Genomic DNA, 12,206 nt, shown 5'->3' with positions numbered 1-12,206 from the left:
ATGGTTCTTCTTGGGCCCTTGGTCCAAAATGGTTACTTGCATCCCTGCTCTAACCACTGTCCGACACTGGTAAGTCATGGTATTAATTCTACATATATACCATTCTGTTGAAATGAATCACATTTGCATCGCATCCTGTGGCATCACCCAAGGTAACAACCCTAACGTTAACCAACATTTTCAACCAAAGAAGGCTAACTGGCAGCCATGTCCAGCCTCAGCACCTGCCAAGCACGAAGGTGGTGAGGAATGGCTGAGGGGCGGGAATGTTCAGCCTGAAGAAGAGGAGGTTGAGAGGGGATACAATTGCTCCCTATTATTACTTCAAAGGTTGTCACTTAGAGGGGAACTGGGACTGGTTCCTGTAAGCAGCAGAAGATAGGACCCGCAGTAATGGGTTGAAATTATGTGTAGAACGGTACCACGTAGAGATCAGGGGGGAAAATTCACAGAGTAGTTCAGCAGTGGAATTGGTTGCCTAAGGGGGTGATGAGCACCCCTTCCCCGGCAGTCTTTAAGCAGCAGCCGGACAGATACTTATCCTGGATGCTTTAGGCTGATCCTGCACGGAGCAAGGGGTTGGGCTAGATGGCCTGTACGGCCTCTTCCGACTCTATGATTCTAAGCCAGATTTAGTCTTACCAATATATTCACATACGGATGCTGTGAATAGCTACTTACCGCGGACAATTTGGCACAGTCAGAGTTGACGTCGTATTCTATGTAAGCCACCTCTACGCCCTCCTCCGACCTGCCATCCTTGGTGTAACAGAGGTCCCTGGTCTGAGTGGCGAGGCGGTTCACTTGGTCCATTGTATAAATGCAGAGTGCAGATTCCTCACTCAGCTTCCCCGAGGAAGCATGCCAGGCTGAGAACACAGCAAAGAGGACATCTCCTTGGGCCCCGTCTCCTTCCCCACCCCGCTGTGCAACATAGGCAGCCTGCAGGAGGCTGTACGTCTTCTCTTTGCTCTGGCAGAGCAAGGGTAACTCTACGTAGGAGTAATAGTGAGAGTCATCCAGGCAGATCCGGGAAATGTAGGTCCTGTACTCACGAGAGAGGGACTTGAGATCCCGCCGGTAAAACAAGAAGTAAACGCTCGAGCCATGAGTAAAAGTTTTGATGAAATGGTGGTTGTATTCCGAGAGCCGGCCCACTGCCAGCTTTGCTGTCTCTTCGTAGGAGAAGATGGAGTGAGAGTCGGATCCAGGGGCCTCCCCCGGGTGGGCTCGGAGATTCCGGGTTGTAACGGGCGGAATGCTGCCGCCTACTCCCCGGCTGGTGTAACCTCGACCCACAAACAGCAGTGGCACGTTGTCTGTGGAGTACCCTACGAGGCCCACGGTGGAAATATTGGGATCGTTAGCGGCCACATACTGGGTGTCCCCGGGCGTCCAGGGTTGGAAGATGACATCCTTAATGAAGCCGAGGTTCCTCTTCTCGCAGATCCCTTGCCACACGCTGCCGCACACGATAAGCTCCTTCTCCAGTGAGTTGATCAGCAGCAGCTTGTTGTAATTGTCCGTCTCCTGGGCCTGGGGACAGTCCTGCTTCGTGACAGGAGGAAGGCAATCCTTGCTGTCTAAGGAAGGCCCGGTGGGAACCGCTTCCTGCATCACCAGGTCCGCTGTCAGCTGGAAAAGGAAGTTGGTCGCCCCCAGGTAAAGAGTCCCCGAGTCAGAATCCATAATCAGATGAAGGAACTTGGTCGTGTTGTGTGAAAAGGTGGCATATTGCAGCCCTTCTGGAACGGCAGACCCCAGGAAGCACAGAGCAGAAAGGAGGAGGGACCCCAGAGGCATCGTAATCATTCTACAAGGAATAAAAGAGAAAGAGTGCGGTTAACTTCTCTGCTGATTGGGAAGTAGGGATGCCAGCTTCCTCGGCATTCTCCCCCCCCCCAAAAAAAAAATATTAAGCAGAACTAATCCTGCTTAGGTCCTGAGATCATGAAAATATCCAGGTGAGGGCATTATAGAACCTGTCCACCATAAATAAACAGGAGTCCCATGGTACCTTGTTGGCAGCAGAGGATAAGACCTGCAGTAAGGGCGTGTAGGACAGTACTAGGTAGATATCAAAGGGAGGACTTACAAAGGAGTTTAGCAGTGGAATCAGCTGCCTAAAGAGGTGGTGAGCCCTCTTATCTGGTGGTCTTCAAAAAGCGGCTGGAACCATACTTATCATGGCCAAAACTGTATATAAGAATGCATTCCAAATTGTGCAGTTCTGTGTCTGTTAACTCAGGTAAGTCCCACTTTATTCAATTGGGCTTACTCCCAGGTAAATGTGCATTAGGACTGCAGCCAGAGTCTCAAGTTAATATCCCTAGAGAAGCAAAATACTATCAGGAAGAGAACACGAGGTAAGGACATCCCTATAATGGCAAATTATGTTTGCAACGTTTGGCATTCAATCCTGGTCTTTATGGACTCCTCTTCACAAACCCAATCAGGGTATTTCGAAAAAGAGAAAGCCAGGAAATGGAAGCGAGAGGAAGAGAAAAATAACCAAATGCAAAAGAGCAGCAAATGGCTATGCTTTTGACAGCTCAAGGTTTTTTTGCCTTGCATGAGAGCTGTGCTCACCCTCTTCTGTACAGGAGCCCTGCCTGTCTGACTTTGTGGCAGGTCAGCCAGAAGAGTGGGGTTATCAGCTCTGAGTTGAGAACTACCTGGAGGTTTGAAGGGTGGAGCCTGTGGAAGGCGGGGTTTAGGGAGAGGAAGGAACTCAGCAGGGTATGAGGTCACAGAGCCCATGCTGCAAAGCATGCATTTTCTTCAGGGGGTGGGGGCTGAACTCTTTTATCTGGAGATCAAGTGTAGTTGCGAGAGATCTCCAAGCCCCATCTAGAGGTTGGCAGCCCTGCAAAAGAGAGAGGAGGAGCAGAACAGTAGATGGCAAAATGAGCAATTAAAAGTGGGCCCCACTCTGCAGGTAGCGGCTAGAGGCAGGTCCTGGGTCTGAGAAATTTGGCCAACATATTTTAAGGCTGACAGCTTGAGAGCCAGGTTTGTATGGTGGATCAGAGCCGTGTCCTCTAATCTAGAGAACCAGTTTTGATTCTCCACCCCTCCACGTGCAGCCACGCTGGGTGACCTTGGGCCAGTCACAGTTCTCTCAGAGCTCTCTCAACCTCACCTACCACACAGGATGTCTGTTGTGGGGAGAGGAAGGGAAGCCACTTTGAGACTCCTTCAGGTAATAAAAAGCGGGGTACAAAACAGCTCTTCTCTTTTTCTTATTATTACCACTAGAACTTTAAAAAGAAATCAAAATTTGCAATTTGCCAGAGTTCTGCATTCAGGACCAAATAACATATGTATGCAACACAGTCCTGGAAATGTAGACTTTTGCATTACTACACTTTTGTTTTTACAGTGAGAAACTCTTCAAAGTTTGATCAACCAGAATCTGAGCCCAAAGGCTCTGGGGGAAGACAGAACACTGAAAATCTGTTCAAATATGCATGTATTCCACGGTTTACAAGCTGCTCACCTTTGCCTTCAGCATAATTCCAAACGAGTGAATACCTGTGGGGAGCCTCCAGGCTACTGCCATATATGGGCCAGTCCTTATTATATCTGCCTTTATCATTGGAGAAAAGCCCAATGCAGCTTCCTGCCAAAGTTGATTATGGAAACCTGTTCTGAATATTATAAATTCAGGAGGGACAACATGCTCTAACGCCTCACGTGTGACTCACAAATAGCTCAAGTGCTGTTCACTCCACAGCACCCAAGAATGTTCTGACTTCATTCATTTTCTTGCCACACACTGGGATTAAGGGAGCGTAAACAGAGAACAAGATGGCCTATCTGTACAGTATCATTGTTTTCTACTGAGAGCCACAACAATCCCTTTTGAACAGGCATGCGTTGGGAATTCCTTGCTGGAAACCTCAATTTCCAGGCATGAATGGGCCGGATTCAGATTGGGACTGTGGCAGCAGGTAGAGAGGGATTCGGCCTCTCTCCTAGGCCCTTTTCCCAACTTGAAAGGGCCTCTTCAGATCTTGGACTCCTCCCTATCAATAGAGGCCCAGTCGCAAATGCTGCCCACCAGGCTTTTGACCATCTCTGCCAGGCGTGGCAGCTAGCACCTTATCTGTCGGCATCCGCCACTGTGATCCATGCAACAGTCACCTACAGATTAGACTACAGCAACTCGCTCCACACAGGACTACCCTGATCTGATCTGGAAGCTTAAACTGGTTCAGAATGCAGCGGCCAGGATCCTTACAGGAACAAGATGGAGGGAGCATGTTTAACCTGTGCTCTTCTAGCTGCACTTGCTCCAAATTGAAGAACGAATCAGGTTCAAGGTGCTGGATCTTACCTTCAAGACCCCTAATAGTCTAGGCCTTTGTTCCTGTGGAACTGCCTCCTCCCCTATGCCCATCAAAGAAGCTTACAATCAAGTGTACAAAACCTGCTCAAGATACCTGGCCCCAGAGAAGCTGAACTGGCCACAACAGGAGTCTGGGCTTTCTCAGCCTTGGTACCAACCTGGTGGAACATTCTCCCAAGCAAGATCAGGGCCCTGCAAGACCTAAAGCATTTCTGCAGGGCCTGCAAGACAGAGCTATTCCACTGGGCCTGTGTTTGAGACCTAGAGAATAACGTGTTTGTTAGCCTCCCTACAAACATATATATTTGTCTACATATATTGTACGCTACCAGTAGTGCTTTGCCCTCCTCCTCACTGAAACGGAAATGATGAGGTACTAGAATTTTAAATGTTTTTAAATGTTAAAATATTTTAGTCTTTGTTTTATTGTGAATGTTGTGAGCCGCCTGAGCCTTAGGGAAAAGGCGGCATATGAATTGGATTGTAAATAAATTGGATTATAAATCTACCAGCCATTTCCCCATCCGTGGGCACCAGATTATCAAACCCATTTTAACAAATTGTTTCTGCCACACCTAAACATGTATTCAGGTACAAATGCAAATGTTGCAACTACAACCCTTTTTGTATTTCTTCAATCTAGAGGTTTCTCTTTAACTCTTTCAAGGTTTCTTTGTGACAGATTTGCTAAAGCCAGCAGCAGATTGCCATTTCTTTTTCATACAGGAAATTAGTTCAAACACATTGTTTTAGGGGCTAACTGGCCAATCTTGGCCTTACAATACATTTTTGAGTATTTAATTGCCACTCTGGACCAGGTCTTATGTGTGCAGTTCCTGATTCTACCACACGCATCCAGTCTTGTATGCTGGTTCACTTGGCTGCTTTTCTCATCCTTACTGGACTTCACATTGTGGAAGGTAGCTATTAAATCCGTTTTCTGACTCAAAATATCAGGCCTTCTTTGCATCATCTCAACTCTTCTCTTTCTTCTTATATCATTTCATTCAAATAGCGTGAATGTGTGTTAGGGACTTCAGTTTTTCAATAAAAATCCTTTTTTGGTTAATTTCCAAGTATGCCTCTACCTGAGATTTCTGGCTAGGACTCCCCCCCCCCCCCTGTATAAATCATTGGAAGAATCTTGCTGGTTACCTCTCTTACTCAACAAGTTACCCAAAATGTATTCAGGAGAATGCCACCTAACAACCAAGTTAAAAAGATAAAAAGGAATCCAGAGGTGCACATTTCAGTTCACAGCAATGAAGCATCACATTCTGAAAGAAAGGCAAGCTGTCTTTTGCCCATTAAATAGGCACAAAATGTATCAGACATATGCAGATTAAGGCATGTCTCTGTGGCAGATACACTTGCTGAATACACCATGTTTGATTCCTGCAATCCACACATTCTAGGGGCTTTGAACTATGACCTCAGGGATCTCTACAGGCCCTGAGGAATGCATTTTCCCAAATGAATTCTCTTACGTTGCTGTGCTATTAATGCAATAATATATCCCACTAGGAATAGGCCTTGTCAACAGAAAAATATCCTGTCATCCCGTCCGTATGAATTCATCACTTGTTCTCTTCAGAAGCAAGTAAAAACAGGTTGGATCTGACAGGACTTTGGAAGAGGAGATGCTCTTTCTGAGATCTGCTGATTTATCTTGAGCTTGTGTTTGATTTCTCTGATTGGACTGTTTGAAGGAGCTTTGAGTTTGTTATGGTTTCATGTTACCCTTTACCTTGTAAATCAATTTGACGATAACTAAAAGAGAACTACATAAATATCAAGGAAATGTGTAATGATGGGCCGCTTCTGTGTGTTCTTTGGGGCACCACCGGCAGTATACTAGAATATAATGACAAGGAAGATATATCTCAATGTTTTGGCAATATGTTTACTTATACTGTCCCTTTCTTTTCAAAGAGGACCCAATGTAGCAGTCGTGGCCAAGCTGTGGCTCTCCAGATGTCCATGGGCTACAATTCCCATGAGCCCCTGCAATACAGTCCCTTACAACAGGGGTAGTCAATCTGTGGTCCTCCAGGTGTCCATGGACTACAGTTCCCATGAGTCCCTGCCAGGGGCTGGCAGGGGTTCATGGGAATTGTAGTCCATGGACATCTGGAGGACCACAGGTTGACTACCCCTGCATTACAACATTCTCTCCACCTCTGTTTGATTCTCACAACACTCACCCAATGAAATAAGTGAGGCTTAGTGTGAGTGACTGACCCAAAGTCAACCAGCAAGCTTCCATGGCAAAGAGGGGATTCGAACCTGGGTCTCCGAGATCCTAGTCAGACACTACACCACACTGGCTCTCCAGAGAGAAATGCAGAGCTTCTGAGAAACAGCAAGACAATAACTGATGATACAGTTATTACACTGTGAAATTTTGATATTGCTAGATTTTATATTGCTATTCACTGCCCCAGGAGCCTGGCTGAAGGATGCTATATAAATTATTGAGAGGGAGCGAGAAAATTAATGTGATTCCACGTCTACAGAAGAGCGCTCAAATCTTAAAGATTGAAGAACAAAGGTCCAGGAATTGCAGGGGTCCAACAGACAGTCAGAATGCATTTTAAAGGATCTTCGTCAACAGCCAATTTGAACACAAGGCCTTAGCAATCTATAAGACATGCCCAAACCCAGGAAACCCTGCAGCTTCTCGATGCCGGCTGAACTGAATCACTCCTCAGAAGCTTCAAGTCATATCCTGCAATATTTAAGAGATTAATTATAATATATAATCTCTTGTGATTTAAATCTTTATTGGGGGGGAAAACAATTCAAGAGACCAGCTGTGCAAATCAGGGAAGCTCTCTACAAGTCCATGACAACCAATTGCAAGCAATCCAGGGAGATGTACCCATGGATATCAGCCAGCAGGGCAGAGTAATGGTGAAAGTGTGTCCCCAGGACTCCAATGGAGTTGCCAGGTGTCCCGTTCCCGCCCCCCCCCCCCGCTACTTGTGGGGGATTGGGGGGCTGAGTTGCCAGATCCAAGCTGGTTAACTCCTGATTTTGGGGATGCAGCCTGGGGAGGTCCAAGTCCTCAATGGGGTACAATGCCACAGAGTCCACCCTCCAAGGCACCCAAATTTCTCCAAGAGAACTTATCTGTGTCTGGAGCTGTAATTCTGGGGGATCCTCAACTTCCACCTGGAGGCTGGCATTCCTAGTCCCCAAACTTAAGTCCAGTCTACACATGCAGTTGAACAAGGCAGGAATGAAGTTGCTGAGTTCTTAAGGTAGCTAAATGGACTTGGTAGAAGTTTAGGTAGCTAAATGGACTTGGTAGAAGTTTGGGGGGGGGGGGGGGGAAGGGACAAGAGCCGGGTTTTGAAATGTTCCACGGTGTACATAAAGGAGTAAGGCCTCTAATCTGAAGAACTGAGTTTGATTCCCCTCTCCTCCTCCACATGCGGCCAGAAGGGTGACCGTGGGCCAGTCACAGTTCTCTCAGAGCTCTCTCAACCTTGCCCATCACACTGGGTGTCTTTTGGTGTAGAGCCAGTTTGGTGTAGTGGTTAGGAGTGCAGACTTCTAATCTGGCGAGCCGAGTTCGATTCTGCACTCCCCCACATGCAACCAGCTGGGTGACCTTGGGCTCGCCACGGCACTGATAAAACTGTTCTGACCAAGCCTTAATATCAGGGCTCTCTCAGCCTCACCTCCCTCACAGGGTGTCTGCTGTGAGGAGAAAAAAGGGAAGGTGACTGTAAGGTGCTTTGAGACTCCTTCAGGTAGAGAAAAGTGGCATATAAGAACCAACTCTTCTTTTTCTTCTTTGTGGGGAGAGGAAGGGTAGGAGATCATGAGCTGCTTTGAGACTCCTTAGGCAGAGAAAACTGGGGTACAAGAAAAATCTCTTCTTCTTCCCTGGCATGTGAGGTTTTTACCTGGCAAGAGTTTTGTGACTTTTTAGAAAGGAACATTATTTGGCATCTCCGCCCGCTACACCTTGCATGATACTCTACAGACATCTAAGATTGCACCACTTGGTTCTACTGCCTGTATAGGAGGCCTTGGAGACACAGAGAAGAAACCAGAAGGTAGAATGTGCCCAAACCACAAGCCAGCTTTCACAATTCAGTGATCAGATAAGCAAGGTTAAGGTGACCAGATTGTCCCACTTTTGGAGGGACATCTGGGGGTCCCTGGCAAATTGTACTTATGTTGAAATTTAAAAAATTACAATACTATTTTTGCGTTCTATGCATTAAATGAAACTTTTTGTTGCTCCATATAGACCAAATTTTTAATCAAGACCCCCCCCCCCCGTCAATGGTGTCCCGCTTTACCAATGTTAAAATCTGGTCACGTTAAGCAAGGTAGAAGAAAAGGACAAGATGAGGTGGAGGGAGATTAACATTATGGTGTGTCCAATTTATGAAAGGGAAGACTAAACCCAGCACTTCCAAGGGGGCAGCTAGGGATGCCAACCTCCAGGTGGGTACTGGCGAGCTTCCTGAATTACAGCCCATCTCCAGTCTACAGAAATCGGTTCCCCTGGAGGAAAGGCCTGCTTTGGAGGGTGGACCCTATGGCCTTGTACCCCACTGCAGCCCCTGCACTCCCCAGATTCCATCCCTCAAATCTCCAGGGGTTTCTGAACCTGAAGACGACAATGGGACCTGGGAACCCTAGCAGCACCACCACAGGGGCACTAGTAGCTAAGTAAGCAGAGTCAGGCCTAATTGACAACACCAGACCCTCCCTGCTCTTAATCCATCACCATGGTAACTGGCGGGAAGGCATGAAAGGTCGAAGTTGCCTTGTGGGGAAGGCAAAGCCCAAGGCAATGCTGCCTCCCAAAGAGAGCTCTTTGCCCCCATCGCATTTCAGTGGGCTGGCAGAGCGAGAGTTGTCCAAGGGTGACTGGCCACAGCCCCCTCGCCTGGCTGCAGCAGCAGACCGTACAGGCCAAAGTCTCCCCCTGTCCCTTTCTTTTCCTATGTTTGGAAAGAAAGGCTTCAACCGAGAGGCTTTCAGCGTCATCTTCAACCGAGAGAATGAGAAAACAATCTTTTTACTGACATTCTTAGTATTATTTATTAAGTTTGTAGCCCGCCTTCCTCCTGGGACTCAAGGTGGGTTACATAAAAAATATCCCCGCAAAAACCCCATCCTAAAAACAGCATTCATCCCAAAGATCCTAAAATGACAAAAATCCCTCATGCCTCCTGTAGTCATCTAACGCAAGGGTAGTCAACCTGTGGTCCTCCAGATGTCCATGGACTACAATTACCATGAGCCCCTGCCAGCAAATGCTGGCAGGGGCTCATGGTAATTGTAGTCCATGGACATCTGGAGGACCACAGGTTGACTACCCCTGATCTAACAAGGGGTACGCTAGATGTTATAGAGAAGCCTGAGGGGGCCCACTGATTTTGCTAACCCGGCTTCAACCGTAGACCTGGCGGAAGAGCTCCATTTTACAGGCTCTGCGGGACTTTGCTAGCTCCATCAGAGCCCTCAGCTTTATTCCACCAGGTTTGAGGCCAGGACCGAAAAGGCCCTGACCTGGATCTAGGCCAGGCATATCTCACTGGGGCGAGGGACCACCAGCAGATTGGGACCTGCAGAGTGGAGCAACCTGCGGGGGGCATAAGCAAACAAGTGGTCTCTCAGATAGGCTGGGCCCAAGCTGTGAATAAAGAAAGGATTCTCTGGGGGAGGTCTGTGTCAACATCTCTTTAAAATTGGTGCCATTTTTCAAAGCCAGTTAATTGTCTTTAAGATCTGTGCCATTTTCCTAGTCACTTAAGGCCTATGACAGGCATCTAACCACTCTTACAAGTCCCTGGGGCCAATCGACACATACTGGCCTGTGTTTGTTTTATCCTCAAAAGGGAATCTCCCATGTAAAGGAGAGAGGAATGAAAACACATCAAAACACGTCAGCTGGTAAGGAAGAGTCACTCCACAGCCATATTCTACTGTGGTTTCGACAGCCTAAGAGCTTTTTGCAGTGAGTACAGAAATAAAAGCAGTTTAGACCTGTACTAGCTGTCGGAAATGTTTTCCCACTGTGCATCCCACCCCCATGAAATATCATAAACTGCTTTTGAAACCCTTCTCAGACCTAAAAGCAGTTTGCCCTGCATCCCGGCAAGCGGCCCCTTGAGAAAATCAAGTGTAAAGTCCCTTTGGACTAACAGAACTGATTTCACGGCCTTTTGTTTCCTGGCCGGCTTATCCGTGTAGTGGCAGCTCATTACTGAGCGCCAAAATCCTGCTGGAATCACAGAAACTACTCCAATTGTCTTGTGACCAGCTGATTTCCATGTAGCGTTTCTCTGAAACAGGCCACCCCCCCCCCACACACACTTCCTGCAATTTGACGGAGGCAAAAATATGTTGTTTGCAAAAACCATCTAGGTTGGAGAATCCCAATGTCTCTGAGGCACAATTCTATTCACGCAGGAGGAAGCGCAGTGTAACCGAGAACAGAATATTGCATTAATACCCCATGCGCTTGCATACTCCCTTTACTGCGTCCAATTATGAGCAGGGTTGGAGACAGCTTCCTGCACACTGCAGAACATCAGTCTAATCTGTTAAAGCTGCCCATGGATCATTATGAGATTTCAGAGACGGTGGGACAAGCTCTGTGTAAACATACTGTAGAAAGAATAAGGCAAGTGTCTCTTGCCCAGACAAGAAAGAAACTGGGCGAAACTCTGCAGAAGCCATGACTTTCTCTGGGAAATAAGGCACATGTGTTATCCCTTGTGTTCCTCTGAGCCCAGGGTTTGTTTGTTTTTTCCAAAAAAGCAGCAATGGGAAAGGAAGGAACCCTTCTAAAAGGCAATGTGCTTTCCTTTGGGGTTGATGGCCCATTTTTGGTATAATCTGAAAGGGGTTTGCCCTCTATGTGCAGAAAAAAAACAATGCAAAGAAAATATTACCTACTGATTATTATTACGGCAACGTTTAGTTTTACACTAAGAACCAGCTAGGCATGCTGATTTGACTGACCATTACCAGCGTCTGCCAAAAGGGAGCTTTGACTCTCAAAAGCTCCTACCCTGAAATTCTTTCTTGGTCTCCCAAGTGCTCCTGCACTTGAATCTGGCTCTTGTCCTACAGACCAACAAGGTTACGCTCCTGTAACTATGCTGATTTTAGGTAAATGGGCAACCAGGGATACTCATCAAACTGATGTTCCTCTGGCGCCCTAGAAGCTCACATATGCGGATTCACATCACACCAGTTCTGGCTGCTGTTTAGGTGGCTTACACAGAAGAGCTTTTGTTCTTAAGGGATAATGGGCATTTAGAATCCCCCCCCCCCCAAGAACCCGCTTCACTTGCATTCCCAAGCAACCCTCTGCATTGAGCTTGGGAGAGCGCCCCCCCCCCTCCTCAGGCTTCCACGGGAAGGGAAAGAGATGGAGGTGCATTTATTAGAGCCAGATAGGCAGCTCTTTGTGGGGCTTTAAATATCTCAATATGCCAAAAAAGCCCCTCCGCCAGCATGCAGGAACCTTCCAGCCCAGGGAAAGCAACAAATAACCAGTGCTCTCGTGGAGAAGTCAGGCGCCATCTGCCAGCTTTCTAATAAATCAGTGTTTAGGATTTATTTACAAAATGTATGTGCTGCCTCTTCAGAGTCTTCCTGAAGAGTAAGAGCAAATGCATAATTTCTAAAGGCAATGGGGGGGGGGGCAGGTTCAAGGCTCCCTGGGCAAAAAGTCACAGCAATTAAAACGAATTACAAACTTTGAAAGGTATTGTTGTGCACCCCTTTGGTCATCCAGTGACAAGAAATTCCACAGGGAGTACATTCTATGTCTGGTTTCTTTGTGTATGACAGCAATGAAGACCTATAGCATCTC

At 47.1% G+C, this 12,206-nt stretch overlaps 1 protein-coding gene across 6 annotated transcripts in view; it reads right to left on the bottom strand.

The window, feature by feature from the left end:
- PLXNB1 (plexin B1) overlaps window positions 1-12,206 on the bottom strand; it is a 165,498-nt gene that overhangs the window by 55,344 nt on the left and 97,948 nt on the right. For 5 of the 6 annotated variants that reach the window (XM_077324828.1, XM_077324827.1, XM_077324826.1 and 2 more), the window contains one exon: window positions 682-1,813. In XM_077324828.1, the coding sequence (XP_077180943.1) occupies window positions 682-1,812 (1,131 nt within the window). In that variant the 5' untranslated portion in view covers window position 1,813. Of the gene's footprint in view, window positions 1-681; window positions 1,814-2,675; window positions 2,867-12,206 lie in introns of all 6 variants that reach the window. The other variant, XM_077324830.1, reaches the window with a different exon arrangement.

This window comes from Paroedura picta, chromosome 3 (assembly GCF_049243985.1).
Source record: "Paroedura picta isolate Pp20150507F chromosome 3, Ppicta_v3.0, whole genome shotgun sequence".
NCBI lineage: Eukaryota > Metazoa > Chordata > Lepidosauria > Squamata > Gekkonidae > Paroedura > Paroedura picta.
The sequence above is the reverse complement of the archived record's forward strand: the minus strand, read 5'-3'. Positions and strand labels throughout refer to the sequence as shown.